This window comes from Musca domestica, unplaced genomic scaffold, assembly GCF_030504385.1.
Source record: "Musca domestica strain aabys unplaced genomic scaffold, Musca_domestica.polishedcontigs.V.1.1 21, whole genome shotgun sequence".
Taxonomy (NCBI): Eukaryota; Metazoa; Arthropoda; class Insecta; order Diptera; family Muscidae; genus Musca; species Musca domestica.
In genome coordinates this window covers 9,500,499-9,526,657 of record NW_026712258.1, presented here as the reverse complement: position 1 = coordinate 9,526,657, position 26,159 = coordinate 9,500,499, and the positions used below count along the sequence as shown (strand labels likewise).

The window sequence follows — 26,159 nt, the reverse complement described above, 5'->3', positions numbered from 1 at the left end:
GAGCTTGTTCCTCCATTCTTCTTCGTTTGTCGAAGACTTTTTGCCTTTGCGAATACACTTTTAAAAGAGAAAAAAAAAAAAAAAAGGATTGACTTCCTTTATCTAGTGGTGTCCACTTAACTTAAATGTTCACTGCACTATTGTTTATTTTAGTGGTGTTCAATTTTTTGAATTATTCACTGCACTATTGTTTATTTTAGTGGTGTTCAATTTTTTGAATTATTCACTGCACTATTGTTTATTTTAGTGGTGTTTAATTTTTTTTTTTTTTTTTTTTTAATTATTCACTGCACTAATGTTTATTTTATAATCCTGGAGGGTCCCGTAGGATTCGCAGAATTTATTTAATTATTTATAATTTAGGTACGTTTCACTGGATCCTTTTTAATTCCTAAAGGATCCTACCGACTGCGCCAATTAGATAACCTGATTAATTATGTTTATTAAAAAAAAAAAAAATTGTTTTTTTTTTTTTTTTTTCTTTCTTTTATTTATTTATTCGTCGACTTGCGACTAAGAGGATGGAACTAAGACTAACTTTTACATTTTTAATTTACTTATTCTACAGGTATTATTTGTTAATTAATTATTGCAGTGTTAGCATCAGTTTATTTTAAATGAAATTTGATTAACACACTTTTGTAAATAATTGTATACTCAGCTCCAGACAGTTTTAACTGGAAAAATAAAATAAAGTCAAACTAAAGAATGTCAAATTCACTTATGCTTACAGTGCAATAATTGTACACGTTTTATTGGCTAATTGTTTCCAAGAACTTATCAATTTTATCAGGGGTAGTATGATTATACGTAACTCGCATGTCAATTTGCAGCAGCCAGCAACGAAAATTTGCAAACAAAACGCAGCAGCACATGCGCAAAGCAAACCAAAGAGATGCTGATGCCCAAGTGGCTCATGACGACGACGAACGACAGCAACCACGGCCGTTGTGAATGAGGATCATTGCAAAGATCGTTTCGTTTCAACAAGAATCCTCTCCAGGAAGCAATCATTAGATTGATGATATTTATGGTTTAGTCACACTCGTATAATACCCCTCGAACATGGTCCGGCCAGGCCAGCCAGGCAACAACAGCAGATGAATGGAGGGACGTACGAACGGCCATCCGTCCAGCGGCAGCAAACGACAAACAATGGCACTTGGCTGCACAGCAATAATGAACACACACCACACCACCTCAAATGTGGAAATAACATTACGACCGACCACTGTATTTGAAACAATACACAGCGAAGCTTTTCCCAAACAGCAGCCTAACGGTTATTTTATGGTCGTATCTATGAAACGGTCGAGTTACGAAGTCAACAAATATTTCACTGCTCTACATTGGAGGAGCAACATATCTAAAGTTTGACGTTTTATTGGTAACAGAAAGTTGAGGGTACAGAAGGTAGTCTTCTTTCCTTCGATATTACTGAATGGGGTGTTTTTCTAAAAAAAAAAACCCTTAAGGATTTTTTCCATAAAAAAAAAAGAATTTAGGAAGGCCTTCAATCGTAGACACGCAGCAAGAATTGTTTGGCTTTTCTTCATTACCTGGGGTCTTAAAGACAGCAGATAAACCTAAGGTCGCTGGTTCGAATCTATTCGCTAGCAAAAACATAAACTGACCATATAATATCCATGCTAAAATAAGTGATTAGGATGCTGTTTCCACAGTAGTTACTGGTGCCGAAATGCTCTTAATTAACGCAATAATTGGCGTGAGCTTTCAGAAAGTAATGACCATATGGGAAATATTTTATCTCTACAAGTTCTAATTTTTATAGAAAGGTTATTTTATCTGTTAAAGCATCTCTATGTATGGTATCTATAGAAGGCTATCTCTCTCTCTGTTCACTTCCCTCCTTTCTCTCTCTCTCACTTTCACTTTTCCTCCTCTCTCTTTCTTTCATAAAAAGCTGTTAATTATGGAAGTCCTGCGTCTCTCTTTCATTTATAAAAAGTCTGCTCTAAAATATATATTGAGAGTTATAGTGAGAAAGCTCTAAAAATCTCGCTCCATTGAAAATTTTGAATTATTAAATATTCCATGAAGAATATTTTTTGTTAATATTTTTTGTTATCTCTGTAAGACTTCAGTTCACAGAAAAACAATAGAAAGCCTTCCATTCAAAGAGAATTGTTGAATAAATTCCCATTTTGCGAAAGCTCTAAGTATGAGTATAGTGGTCTTCTATTACCATGTCGAAACCATACCTTTTTATTGAAGACTCCTTAGAGCTTTAGTGGTTGCAAGCTTTTCTAGTTGTATAGGCCTGAAGTAAGCATCGTGAAATACCGTACAAGAAAACAGCACGTACATCACGATGCAAGGCCTAAAATTCTGCTAAAAATTAGAATTTTTAAAGATTCCAAAAATTATCTTTTACTAGGATATAGTATCTCCCGTTGTTCATTTATAGAGTTTAAATAGAAGGTTTTGTTCCCCGAGACGTCCATAAAAAACCCTTTTATTTCTAGAAGAGACTTTCTCGACGGCTTTCCTTATACCGTCGTACTTTATTATACAACCTTTTGCCTCATTTAAGGCACCTTTACTTCGCTTTGACCAGCATTTTTCCTACACATGTATCTAGCTCATATTCGAGCATCACAACAACAACAACAAAAACACCAACAACCTCATCTCAATCTTAATTTACTACCGTTTAGTGCTTCTAACGATTTCACTAACAAGAAACTTACTTTTTATGATTTTCAATAAAAGCAACAAAACCTCCAGCCAAAGAGTGAACAACCACTTTTAGTTTAGTTTTTTGCTGTTGTTGTTGGTTAATTAAAAGAAGCATTATTTTAAATGCACTGAAATCTCATAAACATGAGCGGGACATTTGAGCTGCCATGTGTTGTTGTTCTTCGGTTTTTTGTTGGACATTTTGCAAATTTATTAAAATCCCATTTCAAGAAAATCAATTGCCATCTAACGCCTCATGGCTTTTCAGAGAGGGGGAGAGAGGGAGATGGAAAGAGTGAGAGAGGAAGATTCTTTTGTTAGTCCTCATTGCTTTGGCCCGAGCGACAAACAAGAATTACGATCATTGCCTTGAGTTAGATTTTAACAAGACTCTCTCTCTCTCACACACACACACATCCAGGTGTTTTAAGTTATATGGCCTGAAATGTTTTTCTTTTTTTTTTTTTTTGGAAGCGGGGTGACTTTGTCCACCAAGAAGCCATCCAAGATATGCCAAGTCTTTTTTGTTATGGCTAAAAATGGGTAGCAAAATCATAAAATTTTATGTGCAATTCGTACAAAAGAAAAAAGATTGCAAATTTATTTCATTGCTTTTATATGAACGTCCATCTGCTGCTGCTGCTCGATGGTGGTTGGCGGTTGATGGTGGCATTGTTTGAATTTAGCCTCCGGTGTTGTTAGCTGAAAAATAATATCTCTTATGGACTTGTGGCATGCTGTTGTTTATGATACCCAGCCAGGACAGTAGAGATTTTCTTGCTCACATTTCTAATAAAGTTATAAAGCAAAAGGTAAGGTAAGCAACGAAAAGGAATACGAGAAACAAAATATACTAATGTAGGAAAAAAAAACATTTCGGATAAATTACAATTTCGAAGGATTTGGAATTTATTGCATTGGGACATATTCTCGAAAAAAAAAACATATTCAGAGGATCCTTTTTGAATAATACAATTTCTATTTGTGATTGCAATTTTAAATCTATTTTATTCAAAGAATATTTTTGTAAAGTCAATATTTTGAAGGTTCCTTCAATTTTCAAACATAAAATCGATGCTTTAAAGGTAGAAAAGGTGATACTTCCTAGGATAAAAAAGGAATTTTTTACTTTTTTTTTTGTGAGAAAAAAATAAATTTTTAAAGAAATAATGCATTTTTAGCAACTTAACTTTTTTGTTAAAAAGTATTTCATTTTTAATTGCCATTGACCATAAGTGTAGTAATACACGGTGATAAACAATTCGGCGAAGTGGGTAATTTTAACCAGCAATGTGGAGAGATTTTGCAATATATAGTATAAAGTCTGTACCCGAATGATTCCAAAAAGAAGTTAGGGGGCACCAATCGGCCATGTCCACATCTGAATTTCCTCAGCCTCTGTCCGTATACATAAATCAAGTTTTGAATTTAATATTTAGTTCATATTTTGGGGTTAAGTGTGAATTTTATAGAAAATCGATGACACATTCTTCATTTCAAAGTGTTAACATTTTTGAGGAGGATTTTCACCCGAATGGTGGTGGGTCATGTTTCTCGTTTCCGCACCTGACGTAGATGTTATACAAATATTACGATTGACAAAGTTGGAACGAAATCTTGTAAACCGTATACTCTGTATGAGATTCACTAACTAGCCAACATTTTAACCCTTTATGGGGGTGTGGACAGAAAGTGATGGCCGGCACGTCCGATTTTTACTCTTTATCTAAAATTTTAAGAAATATTGAGAAGTACGAAGTTTTGAAGTAATTTGTCAACCCATATCACATTTTATAAATGTTATTGTTCAAAATGTAGACCATTTATGGGAGAAGTGCCGAAAGGATTCGATCTGTATAATATCGGTGAACCTTCAAAATTTGTATTTTTTTTTATGGAGATACCATACGAGATACAATATGCGTACCATCCAAACTCAAAAAATTAATATATTCCAAATATCCTGAAATGGATTTCGTTCAAACAGACCTGTAGTGGGATTCTTTAATTCATATTTTGAGTTATCGACAAAAGTCGGTAAAATTAAAATGCATATAATTTCGGTAATTAACGAAATTTATCGGTAAGCTAGCCACAAAATCAAAGTAGTCTCTAAGACCTACTGATGGATACCAGTGTTTTCAACCTTAACTCATTTTTATATCAAAATTTTGGCTTTTAAAGTTACCGATTTTTGTAACCGGTAACTCAAAATCTAAATCAAAACCGTTACTTCGATGAGGCACAATTTTGACATGGTGTCTAAATCACAGAAAATATTCCCTCGGCAGCCACAAGGTTGGGGGTATTAAATTTTTTCAAAAAATTTTATCAGTCTTCTTGACGTTCTCCGAATAAAAATGACTTCTATTCGCAAAAAATTGAACAATTAAATTCTACATTTAGATGTACTAAATTAGCCATAAAAAATTAAAGAAAATCGGCTCTTTACTGTTACGGTTAATTTTGACAACCGGTCACAGTCGACTTTGTAAAAATCGATTCAAGTTTTTTAAGATAAATTCTCCTTTACTTTTTTATCAAAACAAAAAATTAAATAAAACTGAGACAAGGAAATTATTTTCAAATTATTTTTTAAAAGAAAGAAAAAAGTAGAATTGTTGATTTTTTGAGTTCTTTGAGGGGTTTCCTAAAAACCACTTCTCACTTTGGAAACTGTATATGTCTCCAGCAAATTCATAATAAGTTTCAGGACTTTAAGTCACTTTTGTTACTTTGTCTGCTCAGAAAAATTTTAACCTACCTCCAGGTCGCCCTAAACGCAACTCACAACTTCCTGTGTTCTGAATTTTAAATTCTTTCACAACTCCCCAAATTTGAATCCAATGAAATCATTTAATTTTAAATTTTAAAATATATTCCATTCTCTTTCTCCCTCTCCTAAATCTATAATTTCTAAACGCCATTTACCGCTCGATTGATGACAAAAAGCTATTCAAGACTCCTTCCAATTGAATGGCGGCGACAATTGGGTATTCTCTGACTAGACGACTGTTTAAATCGTTGTCTGCACTTTTTTTATTGCAGAGCTTTGGGTCTTCTTGGGAAATAATCTGCTACAACCGTTTTCCTTTGAATGCTTTAAGGATACACAACAACAACACAAAGGACTAACTATGAAATGCGATTGGCTGAGGCAATAATGAATATTAACTGAATTGAGAGCATAGAATTGATGTTGTCGGTCTTTGCTTTTTTTTCTTTCTCTTCCCTTTTTTGCGTCTTCATCCTGGGCAAGTATCAGACGACGACGCGTCAATATAAAAATACTTCTTGCTGAACATAAAGCCTGAAGGGATGTTGAACTTTCTCAAAAAAATCGCACACAGACTTACAGACAATACTTCCATTCTTTGTATTTGGAGTTGTTAAAGCTGGAATAAATTTATGGCTTATCTACAATTGCTGGAAGACACAAATAATGGCAAATACAGACGCTGCTGGAGAAGGCAGTGCGCAGGTTGTTGATGAATGTGTTTCGTTGGGGAGAGAGAGGGAGAGGTTGTACATACATCTACTGAAGAAGGTTATGTCAAGGTTATGGACAGATTGGTGGCTGGTTGGCCCGCTGGTCTTGCTGGCGTATACTTAACAAAATGTAATTGGACCTTATGTTAAGTATACGCAGCCAGGCCTTTGAGCCAAAATGTTTATGGGGATACCCAGCACAATTCAAGCAAAACAAGTTTACATTTTTGCAAATAAAGCTCTGACACACACACACAAACAGCGACACACAATAGGGGAAGAATTTCCCAACTTCTAACGACAACAGAAAAACAATACATGCAAGGTTATATCTTGCCTCGAAACAATGGTATCTGTGGAATTTATCACGAACATAAAATTCCGCTGTAACAAAACCAACACAAAAAATGGAGCATTCAAATGAATTGCAAAAAGAAACAACAACAACAACAACAACAACGATTCTAAATAAATAAATAACCAAGGAATTGAATGAATCACCATCATCGTCGTCATCATCATCCAGCAACTCTTTTTTTTATTTGCCATGTTCTCTAACAGCAGCAGCAACAACAACAACACATGGAAACAATACTCTAATGAAATGAACACTCTCCAAAAGGTATTGTTGTTGTTATTTTTATTTGTAAACATTTGAAAGGTTTCATCGCCAGCACCACCATCACTACCTCCACCTCCACCGTCATCATCATCCTCAGTGCGAGCAACAGAATGAACGAGTAAATGAATATGAAATGGTTATTATGACGTACTCACCTCCATGCCGCCGCCACATACCTTTGATTCACCAACATGGACAAGGCTGTGCCCCCAACCCTCTACTGGATGTAGTATAGAACAACAAAAACAATACAACGTAAAACACACGGTGGTATTGGTGATGGCATTGAAAACCCAACCCAGCCATCCCCCAATTTCGCTGACAATACCACAAACTACAAACATACATATGTATGTATGTAGCTGTAGGTTTGTAGATATATAAATAAACTACTCAAGCGCACACCAAGCATTAGGAGAGTACGTCAGTAAATGTCAGTGTAACGTCATCACACAGTAGAACACCGCAGCAACAAAAATGAAAATAATACATGTTAGAATATACAAGCGAAATAAATGCCGAAACCCAAAAAAAAAAACAAAAATAAAAACACACAAAGAGTTATTCAATTGAGGCCGGCCGGTTGGCTGTCGGTTTGGCCTAACGGCTTGCTGCCTAGATGGCTGCTAGTTGCTTATTTTTCCAAAATGCCAAACCCTGCTTAGCAACAGTTTGTCAAAAACAAAATAACTTTGCAAATTCAGTTGATGACGACGAGTGTGTGTGAGGGTGTGATTTGTGACGGCGAATTCGCAAACAACAAACGGAAATTTACACAAATTTGAGTTGGAAAGTGCGATTTGGAAATCTGGAGAAACGCCGGAGGGCTTAAAGCTCTTAATTAAAAAAAGAGTATGACCTATTTTTAAACAGAACTTTAAAAATGGAATTGGCATTGATAGAACTTAATGTTTGATACATTTGTAACATGTAATGCTATAATGCAACAAATTCTATGGGACCAAAAAATATCTTTTGACCTTCTTGCCATTATTGGTCATTATTAGATAGCTATACAACTTCTAACTATTTTTACTTCTGTCAACAATTCTCATTACAAATCTGACTACCAACCCATTATCTTATTAGGGACTTGTCGCACTGAACGAGTAATTTCTTGGCATCAACAATTCGATAAATGAGAATTTAACTAAACATTATAAGTTGCCCAAGTCGGTAAATAAGTACTTATTTATTCGACTTTTAGTGACAATGATTCAAATTTCATTTTTTAAATGCCTTATTTTCATTTTCACGGAAAATCTATATACAGGGTGAGATGAAAAAACTGGTACCAACTTCAGACTGCTCATTTCATTTCTAAGCCACTCGTCCGACAGCTGTTAAAATTATTCCAGTGACAGCTTATTATACTGTTTACAGGCGTACAAAAGCATTTTGGTGAAAATTTCCCAGAAGAAAAGTTATTCGTGATGGAATTCAAGCGTGATAGTGTGATTTCTTTATATGTGGCTGGAAAACCACAAGTGGCTATCGTTAGACCACCCCAGCATTTAAGTGTGAATAAACATTTTGTGTCTCGTACCATGGCTCGTTACCGCGATACTGGTAGCGTAGCCCGACGTCAAGGAAGGGGACGGAAGACAGCAGTAAAATCAGCAGAAATGGTTCGAAAAGTAAAGAAGCGTCTTCATCGAAACCCGCATCACAGTTTCCGAAAAATGGCTCGTGAGCTGAACATATCGCAATATTCCATTCGGCAAATATTGAAAAATGAGCTCGGGGTAAAGCCATTGAAATTCCAAAAAGTGCAAGAACTTACACCGCAACAGAAAGAAAATAGACTCAAAAGAGCTAAAGAATGCTTCGCTTGGCTGAAAGTAGTGGCTGCCGAATTTGGTTTTCTCCGATGAGAAAACATTCGTTGTCCAGCAATTTTTAAACAAACAAAATGATCGTTTTTATTTGCCTAAGAGGTCAGCTGAAATGTGCACCTTCGGTTGGCCACCAGAACTCAAGCGCCGGCCACGGACCGAGGCATCAGAATAAATGCCGAATATTATCTCGAAAATATTATGGAGGTTGTTTCGAAGCCTTGGGCACGCAAACATTTTGGCCGCAGACCTTGGACATTCCAACAGGAATGGTTACAAAATGAGTTTCCATGCTTCATTTCCAGCGCACAATGGCCCCCAAAATTTCCGGATACCAATCCGTTGTACTATTGTGCCTGGAGTATTTTGGAATGCAAGGTTGGCACTAAAAAATACCAAAGTGTCGATCACCTGAAGCGTTCCGACGGGAATGTTCCAAAATACCGCAGAGCAACATTCGGGCAGCGTGTGACCGTTTCATTGGCCGTTTGAAGGCCAAAGATGACCAATTCGAACAAATCTAAACCTATTCTAAAATTGATGTTATTTCCGACAATTTTTGCTTTCATTCATAAAATTTAAAAAAAAAATTAAAACTTATGTCGTATGACTTTTTTGCGGTTTTTTTATCTCACCCTGAATAGATCTGATCTTTATTCCATTTTTCCAATTCCGCCAGTTTTACAAAAATTTGCAACAAACCCCGTTGCCCAAAACTCAACCCGACTATATTTCCTCGTCACAAATATCGTTCTGCAAGCTTTCATGCCACTTCGACTCTGTGGCTGTCATGGCGGCTTCTTGGTAGATTTCAATTTAGATTTGTGGTTGTTTTCAGAACATTTTGTTTTTATTTGTGTATTTCATTGTGTTTGTTTGTATTTGTTCCTCTCTGCTCTTTTTTTTTTTTTGCGAAAATGACTCAAACACACATTTGCGGAAGGTCAGTGAGTAGGAACAACAACCTGCAAATAAATTAAACACACCCACAATAATGTTTTGGATTCAAAATAATTTTTAGATATTTTTAATAAAAATGGAAACCTTTTACGAAAAATAAACACACATCTGTTGTTAAATTACATCTAATTGTTGATTTGTGTGTGAGTGTGTTTGTGTTTACTTTTCTGGAATTTCCCATGAAAATAACAAAACGTATGATCGAGAAGCATCAACTTTTCACCATTATGGGTGTTCGTTTTATGTGTGTGTATGTGTGTGTTTTGCCGGCTTTCCTACGTAATGACATTGAGTCGGCATTTTTCCTTTGAAATACCAACAGCTTGCGTGTCACAGAGACCCATTGTTTGGTTGTTGGTTTTTTCAATTTTCTTGGAAGTGGAATCTATTGGCTGTCTCTTTTTTTTTTTTTTTTTTTTTTTTTGTGGCCCAAGGGATTAATAGAACGAACAAAAACAAATAACAAATAAATAGCCTTAGAGACACCGGGTCTGGTAGGTATTGCTCTGAGAATTAATGAATAAATTTCGAATGTTAGAACGTCGATTGGAACAAATGCTCTCAATGACAAAATTTATGAGCTGATATTTGAATTCGTCGGAAAAGTAAAACAAAAAAAATCATTTTTCAGGAAATCATTTGAAAAACAAATGTTTTTCTTCCGTTGGCTTTAGCAAGACGACATGTTCCCTAAATGTTGTTGTTGTTATTGTATGCCATGACATCTTTAGCTTGGCCATGTTACCATTCATCAAGTGTCAATGTGTCTAGCAGTGGCTGTGGTTGTGGGAGGAGAAGGTGAAGGCAATTGCAGGCAGCAGCATTAATTGAGTTGAGTTGAGATGAAATGAAATGATCACCTTACCATTCGCTGCCATATTGTTATGACGCCAGCAGTATTGTTGCTATTCTTGACAAGTCTTTGGCTTTTCAAGGTCACATTTTAATTACAAAAATATCTTGAAAAGCAAAACAAAAGAAAAACAAAACGAAAAAAAAAAGAAATCTCATTTCTGAACATTATTTAGTGGCTTTCGGGTTATGCAATTTGTTTGGCAGCTTGTTTTGCAATTTTCTTTTCTCTTTTTTTTTTTTTTTTTTGTATTACCTCCTAACAAATTTATTTTAATTGTTGCTAATTCGTTTTCTTTCTCTGTTTCTTTCCAGTTCACGCAAACGTCCACCGTCGTGTGCAACGGAATGCAATGGTGGCGGCGATCAATACGACGAAGAGGAAATGAATGAAAATAATGCGGCCATGATTTTGGTTACACTGTCATCTTGTCCAAAGTCACCCAAAAATGGAGGTAAGTATTGGTCATTAACCGAGTAATGTGATTTGGATTTACAGCGTCGCAAAGAAAACAGAAAACAGAAAACGAACATAGCAACCGTAAATGAACGACAAGAAGAAGAAGGAGGAAAGAAGGAAAAAACAATTATCAATTGGCAGTGACATGAAATCATCAGCAATTATGCCACAGACATTGAAAGTAAAGTAAAGAGTGTATCAGGGTTTCTATTATTTTTAAATCTTGTGAATAATTCACATTTTTAAATAATTTTGGTTTTGTGAAACATCATTCATACGAAAAGGGATATTAGGTATTAATTATATCAAATCGTAAGATTGTCAAAAAATCGTTGTGATAAATCGTCAACAAAATTTAAAAAAAAAATATGTTTCGAAGAGCCATCTTGATTTCCCGTTCACCAGATGCCTTGTGGCCAAAATTGATTGTATTTAATTGTTTTGAAAACTATTCAAAAATGTTGATATCTTAAAAGTATTTCAGATCAGTTGTGGGATAAAAAAAAAATCGATAACTTTGAAACCCAAAAATTGTGATGTTAAAAAATTAATGTTGAAAACATCAGTATGTATTGGTAGAACTTATTGTCAACTATTGTCAAAATATATACGCTTAAGATTTTTTTTAACTATTCTGGTAATCAGCTAGTATTGATGAGGAGAAATTTATAAATAGACCTTGGCTCGAACAAAAAGGAGCTATTCTGAGCTAACTGATATTTAGCTACGAGGCCTACATAAGGTCGGTCAAAAATCTACTTTTGACAATAAACTTAGTAGTAGAAATCTCATTAACTTTTCACAGCAAATTTATTTATCAGATGGGCTCACTGATTAACCTAACAGAGGCCTTGGTAGCAATTAGAGCATATATTTTCTTCTTATTAAATAACTGTTAATATACAAATATCAGCTAATTTTCAATTTTTGTATTTTTCGCAACTTTTATTTTTTTTTTTTTTTTTTTTTTTTCAAAAATTTCGATTTGATGAGTTAGGTTTTGCATTTTTTTTTTTTCAAATTCTGAATTCACATTTCAAATATTCCCAACTAACGCTATGACTTCATTATCATCATGCCGTGATGTATGGGAATCTTTCTTTTGTTTGTCATCGTGATTTATTTCAAAATTAGCTGTCATGATGAATTGTTGTTATTACACGGAATGACACATTAATAATAAACCATTTATATTTGAAAGTTTTTGAAGTTTGTGTATGCGGTGGGTTCGATAGGAAATGTGCATATAAGCACTTTAAAAATGTATGAACGGTATATAAAAGGATCTGGTCAAAAAGAGGTCGGTTTTCAAACCTGTTTCAAACACTATTTGTATTACCCTAAGCCAGCTCCTTCTTATACATCCCCCAAAAGGGTCAATATTTCCATAAAATGCGAAATGATTTTGAATTTTAGATCCAGTATGAAGAGGGGGAGTAGTAGTAGTATAACCATTAATCGTTGTACAAACGAACAAAAGCGTGCTTTATTCAGAAAGTTTATCGCGCGCTTCTTCTATTTGACGACGAACTCATTATTGGCTCAATGGGTATATAAAGCCAAAATTGTCAATTTTGAGTGAAGATCGGCCAGAAGCATTGCAAAAGCTCCCAATGCATTCAGAAAAAGTCACCGTTTGGTGCGGTTTATGGGCTGGTGGCATCAGTGGACCGTACTCCTTCAAAGAATCGTAACATAACTGTGAATGCTTAGCGTTACCCTGAGATGATATTCAACCTTTTTGAACAAAAAGCAAGAGCTTGACTTGTCAACATATGCCAAACAGCACCCGTAACAATGGCCTACTAGGAGGCCTATTTCTGGTCCAAGATCGGTAAATTGGGCGACTATATAGTGCGATTTAACGCCTTTAGACTGTTTGACCATTTGATTATTTACCCCTAATTCCTCCATCTATATGGGCAAAGAATTACACTCAAAAATATTTTTATTATTATTGTCTCTTGTTTCTCTCGTTTATTTCCTTTCATTTTTTTTTTCTTGCAGATAAATGGGGTTCCAGTCCAGGTAGTTCATCGGCCTCATGGAGTTCGGGATCTTCATCGCCGCCCCTAAGTGACGATGGTCACAATATGGGCGTTATCACAAATGATGCCTCGGCCAGTGCCCGAATACGCACCACATCAGTCTCAACGTCCGATGAGGGTATCGTTATGGATTTCAAAGAGGATGCACCGCGCAAAAAGAGGGTAAGTCTAAATGACCTCAATGGCCAGCATGTGAGCATATTTGAATAATATCATCTTCCAATTTGCCTCCGGGGTCTAAGTTAAATATGCGTTTCATCGAAATAGAATTGCATTTTAAAATGCATTGAAGCTACAATGCCTTCTTCTCTTGCGGATGGCCGCCTTGGGCTGTTTCAATTTTTCGGTCATGCACCAATTTCTTTCGGCTTTTCAAAATTTATTCACAGAATATCAAAGCTACCATCTATTACAAAATTAATGCCACATTTTGGTTAGCGTTCGTTCGTGAATAACAACAGACTGCCCAACTGTCTGTCGCTCCGTTTGTCTGTCCGCCTTTCTGTCTGAATGAGTGACTGAATGAATGGGCGTAATGTCCGCATTATAGATATGTGCATACATTGTAAATATTCGTTTGGGACCGACTATAAATCATTTTGCATCTTAACATAGTTCTATGAAAATTAAAAGCAGTGCGTACAAACGCCGCCACACGGGCCATGAATTTCATATAAACGCACAACCACACACACGCACACCTGCACACATTGTGCCCATATATCTTTACAAACGTTCTTGCCGATATTGACGAAAATAGAACATCCAACATTTCTGTTGCCGCATTTAAAATTTCATCTGAAAATGTTATTTGTTTTGATAAATTGTTTTATTAAAAATTAAGGTGAAGGATATGTTGTTTTTGTAACCGCACAAAATTATTTTGTAGCTACATTTTATGCGTCTTTTTTTTGGTGAGACATTGTAAATATGTATGAGAACAAATATTTTTTTTTTGATCAGTGGATAATATTTACATTGGCCGATTGCCTATCAGAACGTGCTATGAATAATTATGATTATGACTCATATGTGGAATTCGAATTTCTATGCAAATTATTTATAGATTTTAATGAAAAAATTTTGGGGTAATATTTAGTTACATAAGAAGCAATACAAGTGTTTTTTTTCTGAAAATTAAGGATAAAAATAGTTTCCGCAATCAGTTTGAATTATAAATTTGCAAGAAAATTAGACTCATAAATAAAAAATTAAACATATGTATATTATTATTATTATTATTATTATTATTATTATTATTATTATTATTATTATTATTATTATTATTATTATTATTATTATTATTATTATTATTATTATTATTATTATTATTATTATTATTATTATTATTATTATTATTATTATTATTATTATTATTATTATTATTATTATTATTATTATTATTATTATTATTATTATTATTATTATTATTATTATTATTATTATATTATTATTATTATTATTATTATTATTATTATTATTATTATTATTATTATTATTATTATTATTATTATTATTATTATTATTATTATTATTATTATTATTATTATTATTATTATTATTATTATTATTATTATTATTATTATTATTATTATTATTATTATTATTATTATTATTATTATTATTATTATTATTATTATTATTATTATTATTATTATTATTATTATTATTATTATTATTATTATTATTATTATTATTATTATTATTATTATATTATTATTATTATTATTATTATTATTATTATTATTATTATATTATTATTATTATTATTATTATTATTATTATTATTATTATTATTATTATTATTATTATTATTATTATTATTATTATTATTATTATTATTATTATTATTATTATTATTATTATTATTAATATTATTATTATTATTGATATTTTATTAACTTTATTTTATAAAAATAACTATTTTATAAAAATACCAAAAATTTAAAAATTTCGTTTCCTATCTTTTAGATTTTGAAATTTTGTATATCTTAATGGCCTTTGTGTTCACTTGCACGTGTCTTTAAGTTTTAAACAAATTGAATACCATCTCTCTATTTTCAGTCTTCCAAAATAAATGTAAACTTTTTTATGTTCTTCGTCTTCCTTCTGTGATACTCTATCCATTACACACCCTCACACATTTTTGCCTTTCCCAAAGCAACACGCAGCAGTTTGAACTCACGTGCTTAGTTTATTCTCATTTTATTTGAATTTTTTATGATGCCCAACAGTCAGTCACCGGAGAATACAAAAGAATTTCACGTTTATGCGTTAATGTGAAGTGTTGTAACAACTTTAACATTTTTTTTTTTTTTTTTGATATTTCGTCACCAACCATCAACTTTTTGGTTATTATATTGATGTAACAAACAGCTAAACGTGTACACATACAAACACACACACAATATCATTGATTCAGTCGACAGAATAGAAATATCCAAAACTCGTGAGTAGAAACTAAATCAAAGTAACGGAGAGGGCGACAGAGAGAGGAGTCGCTCTGGGGAGTGGGGAGGAACACAAACATCAAAAACCCCAAAATGCCTATAACACTTAAAGGTACCAGCGTAACCAGTTAGCCTGGCCATTAAGATTGTAAAGAGGGTAGACGCACTGTAACCCAAGTGGAGGCTCATAAAAATGTCTCTGTGGTTGTAGTAGTTGTTGTTGTTGGTGTTGTGTCAAGAAAGAAATCTAATCAAAAACCAAGGTTACCAAACGAAAAATACACAAAAATACAAACAGACGCACACAGACACACACACCCATAGACTTGCCTTTTACAAATGTAAACAGCTTTCAAGGTCTGCCCAACTTTGGTTAATTTACATTAGAAATATTTTGTTGGTTTGACACCTACGTTGTAATAAAACGCACACAAGCATTAACATTAACACATACAAGGGCAATTTTTCAGGGGCTTACAAAATTACAAGGCAAAAAACATTGCCGCACTCCGAGTTAGGTATAGAGTCATTTATTGAAGTGTTCATGCTCAGGATTCTTCTTCATTAAATTCAAATGTATTTAATAAGAGAGAATGGTTGAGAAGTCAAAGTACTCATTTTTGGTGTTGTTGTTGTTGTAACGGTGTGGAAGATAATTATCTGTAAACTGTGTAGCTCACCTATTTTTTTACTTTTTGCATCTGAATTGGTTGAGATATGCTTAATAAAAAAACTTATAAATAATTTTATAAAAGTCGCATCGATAGAGGCATAAACAAGGAGAATCTATATTATTTATTTATTTTTCTATTTATTTTATTTTTTTCTATATTGTTTACGTAAAGGTAAACGCTTTTAATAATCATGCTCAAGCCACAAAGTTTTAGAAAATATGGAAGCTTTTCATATATTGCAATATTACGTTCCCTTTTATTCCTCCTTAACCACTAATTGTTCTCATTGTACCTCTCTTGTTTGACAAATTCTCTCTTACATCCATTCGAACATTAATGTGCAAAAATGCACTCGATTGTGTTTTGCTAACAACATTCGTCTCTCTCTCTCTCTCAACAGACGAAAAAAATATTTATAAAAATGAAGTAAAACTTACCTTATCAAAAGCGGAACTGTAACAAAAACGCTTTCTCTCTATCTATCTCTGTTTCGCAAAAAACTAACTTATTCTGTTGTATAAACTAAGTTCATATTTGAGTTTTAATTTGTACTCATTCGAATTCGAGCGGGAGCACTCCTAAGCGCTCAATTTGCCGATATCCCTCATATAGGAGTGGGAGTAAATTCGTTCAAAAGCGACTAGATTCTACTCTTACCGATCACTTTTTTAATTTTTGTCACACCGTTTTTGTATTCGACTCACTCTCTCCCTCCCTCCCTCTCTCTCTCTCTCTCTCTTGTTTGTAAACTCAAAACTGAAGTAACACATAACTGATCAAAACGGAACTGTAACAAAACGAGGTTTTGCTCTCTCTCTCTCTCTCGTACACAGCAACATTAAGGCATATTCATTGTTGTGCACACACACAAATCAGCAAACAAAATTATTTTTTTTTTCCCTTAGAACTGCGATATTGCTCTATTTTCAGAGATTCTGCTCCCACACTAATTTTTCAGAGAGGAGTGACCCGGGAGAGCTTTCACAAAAACAAACGAGTGAAGACTTCCTTTAAAATACCCACTCTTCGAGCAAGTAAGCCTCTGCCGGCGGGTAAGCTTCGCTCCCGAGTGAAAAGGAGCAAATCTGAAATATGCCTAGCACCATAAGCTGATCACAAATTTTTCTCACAATAAAAATTGTTTCGGTTTTCTTCAACAGCCTTAAATTTAACGAACAGCTGTTTCTTGCTGCTTTTTACTGAATATCATCCTATTCCAATATTTGTTTGAGAGAGATAGAAAATTACGTTTTCGACTTCGACTTCGAGTCGTATTATTGGAACCTCGCTAACCATAATGATGATAGTTCTCTTGCGTACATCTTCCAAATCTGGAACTTACATCAGATATCTTAAAACCTGAGGCTGAATTTTTGTAAGAAGTCTTTGAGACATATATCATACTGTATTTGGAAAAATATTTCGAATTTTGCAATATTGTTCAAATTTTCTCCAAGAGACCCCAATTGAGTCATTACAATTACAAAGTTGCATTTGAAAACTAAAATAACGATTTTCAAATTTGGTTTGTAATTATTTCTCCGAAAATATTTTAAATAATAATGACATTCTAATTTGAATGGCTTTCACCCGATGATCGAATGATTTCCTCGAATTACATTGATTTGAATCACCTCGGGTGCAATCAATTCGTTGAAATCCGCAAAAAATCAACAACAACAAAAGCAATATTTGTTCTTCTATCAATTACCGGTAATCTATCTTGATACGAGCGTTTTAACCAATTACTTTCATGTTATTTGTTTTTGTCGCTTGTTGTTTTTGTTGTCAATTAATTGCCAACAATTATCATCTTGATTGTGTACAGGGTACATGTGCATGTGTGTGTGTATGCCGCCTGTGTTGTCGATTTTGTTCACCATTGTGAGATCACAAAATGAACAATGAAAACACAAAACTCAAATAATGCCGCTTTTGAAATTCTGCTGGAAAAATGCTGTGATGCAAAGCGCAAAGATGCTAGTCAGTAATAGCTAACTTTACACGCTTGCTTTGAAAGCCCGGCTACTCTACTCATACACGGAAATATCATGCACATGTCGGACAGACAGACAGAGAGTCGTCGTCGTCGTCAGCTCAGCCACAAAACTCTTGCCGCCAAGAAAAAGAAAAATAAAATGAAGTCATGTTGAGGCGTGTCATGATGCAGTTGTAGCTCTAAATCTGTGAGATATTTGTTTTATAAAATACGGGTATCTCCAACTAGAAAATTGCAGACTTATGTGTCTCTGTTTACGATCTTTTTTTTTTAGTTGCTTATGTAACACCTCTATTTTAATTTATTTGCCTTAAGGTTTTCTTTCGAACGAAAGAAAAATTATCACAAATCAGATAAAAGATCGCAACGTGACATATTAAAGATTTGAACAATAAATTCATTGTTTAATGAATAAAATGAACATTAAAATAATTAATTTTATTGTTTTATTGCCGTTTGCGGTGTGGTTCTTGTCATGTCCGATTCCAATGTGCTGTCATTACTCTATTATTATTTCAATTATGGCCATTAGCAATGATGTTTTTTCTGGTTCTCCCTCATTTTCATAGAGAACTTGACCAATAAAATAAATCGTCAATTGATCGCGACACCTTGCACTCCTGCCCCCCCCCTTTTTTGTTTGGTGTAATTATTATTAATAAAATGAACATATAAAACACATAAAACAAGATATAAGACAATCAGCAGTGAATATGCCCATATAGCTGCTGCGAGGAGAGCGAGTAATGGGGCTTGCGAGGTGTTTTGCCTCGAAACAAGAAAATGGTGGGTGTCGTCGTCGTGGTCGTAAACATTTTGAAAATACCAATATATTACATCGCAAATGGGCCCAAGGCATTTTTGTTTTGCATTCTTGTTTTTTGTTGCCTTTGCATAATAATCGAACCATAAAATAAAAATCGAAAGTATCTGAAAGAAAAGCATTTGTTTCTTTTGCCAAAGAGAATTTTATAATAAATTACAATGAAATATATTTTTTTTTTCCAAATTGAATGCAGTAATAATAAAATTAATCGAAATAACAAATGGTAGCCATGGCCTACAATTCGTACGCAAGAAGTTTGTCAAAGAAACGAGGGTATTTTATTGAAATATTAAGGGTCTGTCCTGTATGACGACGTGAAAGTGAAGGCGAAAGGGGATTTAAAAGCATGTATTTATCTCAAAAAAAAAAAAAAATAAATAAATAAATAAATAAATAAATAAATAAAAAACGAAATAAAGGTCTCTTTGGAGCAAATCCGTTTCATGACATTGGGAGTCGATCTAGCGATGTTCGCCGTCCGTCTGTCTGTCTGGCTGGCTGGCTCGAAGGAAGTATCCGATTTGGTGCGTAATATTAATGTCAAACTTAAATGGAGTTCGGAGATGGACAATATCGGCCTACTTCTTCTGGTACCTCCCCCCACAAAAGGACAACTTTTCCAAAGAAAATTATTTACCTCATACAAAGAGAAAGGATCATTCGATTTTATAGAAAAGTAGCAAATCCCAATATTTTGTCGGTGCTATAATGAAATACCGACCGAAGTTATAAATTTTATAAAATTTGAAATAATAGTCCGATTATGTTCAAATTTTGCATATTCCAATATTTCTACCAACACAAGATCTGGTACGAAGACGACCACTCATTATGGTACCTCCCACACAAACGGACGAAATTTAGAATAATTAAAACTCCTATAAAATGTGAAATAAGATTGTCTTCAAATTTCACACATCGTAATATTTTTATTAACACAAGGCCTGGTGTGATAATGGGATACATCGGTTCACTCCATCTGGTACCTCCCACACAACGGGTCAACATTTTAAATAATTCTATCTCTCATGAAATAAGCACACATTCCCATACTTCTATCAACTCAAGATATGTTTTGAAAATGGTAGATATCGGCTTATTTTGGGTGTCAAAATTTTAAATAACAAAACGCTGATAAAATCGAAAAAAACATTCGATTCTCTTTAATTTTCGCACATCCCAATATATTTACTAACGAAATATCTGGTGTGAAGATGGAATATATCGGCCTACCCCTTCTGGTACCTTCTTTACAAAAAGTCACAATTTTCAGTATTTACATCTCTCATAACTTGCGAAACAAATCAAAAATGCTTTTCTATAAATATCTCTCAACCAGACTCCTCCTTCCCGCTTCTTTTAGTACCTCCCCCATAAAGGGTCAACAGTTTGAACACTTATAACGCTAGGCTGAGGGTATACATCTGTCGCAAAACCGACTGATACGTTTTAGCTTTTGCTCTTGAACACAAAAGCGATTCTGCTCCCATTCTAATTTGCCAAACAGGAGTGACTCGAAAGAGCTCCCACTCAAAACAATAGAGTGAAGAGCAAACTCCTTATAAAACTCCCACTCTTCGAGCATTTCCGCTCGCGAGCGAGTTTCACTCTCGAGTGGAAATGAGTAAATCGATGCTCTGCATAAAAATAACTAAAAAATCTCGAGTGCTATCCATATGTCTGTGTGCACAGTGACCTGATTAAAGTAAATAATCAATTTTTAAAGCAAATGGACTTAAAACCGCATACAGTTTCATGGCAGTTGGAAGGATTTTTTCTTTATTTTTTGAAAAATTACCAATAGATTTAAAATACATACCAAAATTGGACACCCAAAGGTAGTCGGTTATAAATTGTATCGGAAAAATAGATATCACATTCCCATGACTAACAACAATTGCCATTATTTTTGTTGTTGTTCTTAGTGTAGTTGTATTTTGTCATTAATCTATTGGGTTTTAAGGTCAATTGATTAAAAGACAATTAAAGCACTCCCATTTTGATAAATTGGAGATCATCGGCACACTCAATACGGGGTTTTGGTGATTTAAATGAATTGAATGAATAACCCGCTCACACATGCTCATCATGCACAAACGTTGATTTGACTCACACCATGAACATAATTTATAAATGTGTACATGGAAATAACCTACAACAAAGCAGTACTCTGCTCCTCTCCACTCCATGTTCTCCCTGCCTACGGCCATAACATAATCGCTATGCATTCAGTAGCGATTTGAACAAAATCAGATATTGCAGGTTTTTTTCAGTTTTTTTTTTTTTTCAGAAGCCAAATGTTTATTGCATTTGAAATGATTCGTTCGCATAACTACAAAGACCTGGCCAAATTTACACATCGTCAATTCATTTGCAAAAAAAAAAAAAAAAAATGAAAAAATAAAATAAATGCGCGCCACAACGGCTGGCAAAGCTAAAAATGAATTACATTAGACGGGGTTTAGCTTCTTACATTGGGGTGGCACGTAAAACCAATGCCAACGAACAAATTTAAGGAAATAGCTAAAGCTATGTTTTCATTATTATTTCCTTGCCAACCCACAGTAGCCGAACCAAAAGCGTTTTATCTTTCGATCACCAAATTGCACACATGATGACCATTTTTGTGAAAAATTATCTCAAAATGAAATCTTTGCCTAATGAGTGACTACATGGCATGTTCATATATATGTATGGGTGGATAGAAACAATTATAATTTTTAAGAATATTATAATTATTTTTTTTTTTTTTCATATTTTCCTTTTGCATTTTGAAGAATATTTCAAAGAAAACATCGTGTTCTGTCTTCAATATCCATGACATGCAATGGCCACATCCATACAGCTGCCGCCAACAACTGACAAATAATCAAGACAAATTGCAATTGTTTTAAATAAAATTATTTTCAAAAAAAAAAAAATATATATATAGAAAAAAGAGCGTGCTCTTCACTTCCACTCACACAAACGCTCCGTATAAATATATTCTTAGCACTTGAACAATACAACGTTCACACAATTCATTTCATAATATATCACCTTTTTTGTGAATTTGCTAGAAGATATGTCTGTGTGTGTGCATGTGTGCCAGCATTTGAACATTCACCAAAAAAATAACTTCAAAGGCCTCACTGCCGACCAATTATGCAATTAAATAACAATAAATGCAATCAATACAACCAGCCAGCCAGCCAGCCTTACCGGTTGCCATCTTTTGGTGAGCAATTATTGCTCAGCGATTGGTGTTAATCACCACTCACCGCTGATTGCCGTTGCAGGGAGGAGATTGTTCAACTTTAGCTGTCACGTAAGACGCGTTTGATTTAAGGTGAATTTCAAAATTATTATGCAAGGATTAACAGGGGCTTTGACATGGAAATGGAAAGAGGAAAAAAATGAGTTTTTTTTTGTAAAATATCGATGTGTTATGAAATTTGATATCAAAAAGTCAGCAGTGACCAATGTAGCTCTGGGAAGGTTCTGAAGGATATAGTAATGCCCATATGCAGATTTCTAGAACATTCAGTGTGCATTTAATTTAACCAAAACTTCCCAGTAAAAACGTGTAAGTTGTATGAACCACGTAATCCATTAAATGGTAATATAACCAGTAAATCGAAAATAATGAGTTTTAAAAATTACAATGAAAAATAAGTAATGGGCTACGTCAGCATAGAGTATGTTCGTCCGACTTCCAAAGGTTTGAAGTCGGCAAACGAAGAAAATATAATAAAATAATAAAAATTTATGATGTAGGTGTAAGACCTAATAATGCTCTTAATATTCGCAGCCGTGGCAAAGCGTGTTTAATTACAAATCTCAAGGTTGTAAATTCAATACCAGCAGCGAACAAAAAGGAGGTGGAAAAGTGGATTCCAAAATTAAAACATATACCTTTTTTAGTTATGCAAATAATAACAACTTATATCGGGTTATATACACCTGTACGGGTAATGGGTCGGTAAACTCTTTTGTAAGTTTCTGCGATTTTTGCAAATTGGTAAGGGAACTCATTATTTGGGTTGTTCTAGGCGTCCAACTGGTTCTCCCAAAACAGAAACTGAAAAATTCAAAGTTGGAGGTTTAGGATCTAGCCCATGTTTATTAAATTGTTACCAAGAGACAGGACATCCATATGTGGTATGGTCAAGGCCCAGTGTTGTACAGCCAAAGCATTTTTTGTGGTCCATATTCTCAGATTCTTTCGGATCAGAGTTGAAAATAAAAGAATAAGACCACCAGTTTCTAAAACGTATGAGTGATTTTATTCAGTCCATATATTTCATATCACTCATACGCAGAGTTTTCATAAAAACGACCGGTGTCTCCGAAATTAGATAAGAAACCAGCCCCTTCAATCAAATTAGATTGGCAGAACTCTAAGTGACACGTCTTCGGAGTCTATCATGCTCGGCAACAAACTATTTGGGTTGCTCGGATAGTTTGCTTTTTCCGATGCTGTCATAGGATCCTTATGTTCCCTAATGAAAGCAGTATAATCGCCAAACATTGAAGTGAGAGTTTCATTTGATGTGGACACATCGTAAATATTGATATTCACAGGAAATTTCACATAAAATGTTACCATGTCGGACTTAAGCCATTATTTTTCCGAAGTAGAAAGTACGTTTTCGATTTAACAACAAATGTAAGATTGGACAAACAGCTACAAAGAGCTTATGTGTATTTTTTGGTAGGGTTTCAATTTATTTATTTATTTTTTTTTTTTTTTCGTAGAGAATTCCAAGATGTCAAATTCTGTCAACTGCTTGAAAAATGTCTATAAATAAAGCGGAATTTTTTTTCCTTTCAAATATCCACGGTAGCCAATTCTGGTTTTTCAGCCAAATATAAAGAAATCACGCTATCACGCTTGAACTCCATCACGAATAACTTTTTTTCTGGAAAATTCTCACCAAAATGCTTTTGTACGCTTGTAAACAATATAATGAGCTGACACTGGAATAATTTTAACAACTGTCGGACGAGTGGCTTAGAAATGACAGCAGTCTGAAGTTGGGTGCAGTTTTGTAATCTCACCCGGTATATACATTTTTGAATTATATACAGGTTTTTGACGTTTACTACATACATAAATGAAACTCTCCAACACAATTATTTATATAAAATTTATGCAATTTTGGTTGGATTTGTCAGTTTTAAACTTTCAAACCAAATGTCAGAAAAGAAAGATCCGGTGCCGTTTTGTACAATTAACCACCTGGTATAACATTTTTTCTCATTATTAATTCAAAACGGCGTTTTTTCACATTTGTTTGACTTCACTTCATAATTTTGTTTATCACCATTTTCCATTTCTCAACTCATTTTTAATTAAGACCATATTTGTGGCAATCGACAAACAACAAACGCCTTTTGCTACATTTCCTCATCGACGGATGGATGGGATGCATCGATGCCGTGGCATCAATTAAATCCAACAGCCGCAATGACAGATAAAAAGTCAAACTCAACGATCATTACTTTATGGCATTCAAGCTATTGAATAACAATGAATAGCTGTATGAATTATTTACAACTTCACGCTAACCCTGTAGAACATTTCCCACATTAAGAACAAAACAGCAATAGCAGCGACAACAACAACAACCAAAAAGAGTAAAAGGCAGATAATTATACGAGAAGCATGTAGAATATTAATTCGTGTATTAATTATACGCTCCAGTGCGCCACTTGAATACGATTTCGAAATGCATCTGGCAAAGGTGGTTGGAAATGTGTTAAGGGCGTAAAAGTAAACTATGATTTAGATGAAATAAGTTGGCGAGGAAATAGTTTATTGAAGACTTGAAATTGATGTGAAAAACAAAACCGAATCGAATTAAATGCAGCTTATCATAGCTCAGAGTATGAGGAATCCGAATCAAGGAGAATTTTTTAATCTAAGAATATAAAAAAAGTTGATATTTGTCCTTACAAGCCAGCCTTAGATAATCTTTTACAAAAAAAAAATGCCTCCAATTTATTCCCACACAGAAAATGTATGCATGTGTGCTCAAATAATTTAATTTTGAAATAATATCACCAATACGCCCCGGTGTACATTCCATAACACCATCATTCTCAATTATAATATATCACAATATTCTTTTATTTACTCATTTCGGCCCCCATTTACCCACTGTTTTCTATGGCAATTTTGTTTCTCGCTATTTGTCATTTATTTTCATTTTATCTATGCCAAGTGCACAATTTTCATGTTCAAGGTGACTAATCATCATCACCGCCATCCTCTTCATCATCATCATCGTCGTCGTCATCGTCATCAGCTGCAGCTGCAGCACAAACGACGACAATGACTACGAACGCGACGTTCATCATTTCGTACAACAGCAATATAAACAACGACAGCGCCTGCGTCATTATCTTTGTCATCGTTAGAAGAGAATAGAACCGAAACGGAACGAACCGCCTAGCTGAAGCTATGCCGGCAGTGAGGTTGTGCCAGCTTTAATGGCACCAGCATCAACAATAGCATTACAACACCAACAAAACGCAACAACATTGGCATTTATAGCAAAGCGAAAAATTGCTCGCTTAACTCAATCACACACACACACTCACACATGCACACATATTCGCTCACACGCTCTGGGATTTTAATAAACAGCAAACAAGACAAACAAAACTAATTTTGTTGTTTTGTTCATGTAAAACAGGGCCACTACTGCGAGAAGCCCAAAAGCTGAAGCTAATGATAATATCTAATGAAAAAATACGACAACAACAACCACAACAACCCACCAGCAAGCAAGGCACTGCAAAGTACTAATTTATGGCAAACGGCGAACTTTAGCTGCAGTTGCTCGCTTATCAAGCAAATGGACTTTGTGCCAGCTAACACTACCTAGCCAGCTTGCCTAACTGCTTGACTGCTGTTCGACAATTTTCTCGCCGTTGCAATGAAATGCTGGCTCACTGACTGACTGACTGACTGCACCCACACCCACACCCACACCCACTCATACTCACACTCACACACCAGCAACCATTTTTATGAATTGATGGTTTTTATTTGTTTTGTTGTAATAATTTTGTTCGCCTTTTTTTTTTTGGTATTTAGGCTAGTGGGTTATTGACAATTATTACTGCAACTGGCCTCGTTCCATTTGCATTGGCTTGCATTTGCCTTGTAGGTAATGCATGTGTGTGTGCGTGTACGCGAAAAGAGGGTGTGGGGGGCATGGCATCATTGCCACAATTCATTAGAATTTAGAATTGGC

General features: G+C 34.3%; 1 protein-coding gene across 2 annotated transcripts in view; it reads left to right on the top strand.

Moving 5' to 3' along the window:
• The window catches only part of LOC101893835 (zinc finger protein 704), a 461,725-nt gene that overhangs the window by 334,546 nt on the left and 101,020 nt on the right, over nt 1–26,159 (top strand). For both annotated transcript variants that reach the window (XM_059122667.1, XM_059122668.1), the window contains exons 3-4: nt 10,774–10,913; nt 12,926–13,128. In XM_059122667.1, the coding sequence (XP_058978650.1) occupies nt 10,774–10,913; nt 12,926–13,128 (343 nt within the window). The remainder of the gene's footprint in view (nt 1–10,773; nt 10,914–12,925; nt 13,129–26,159) is intronic.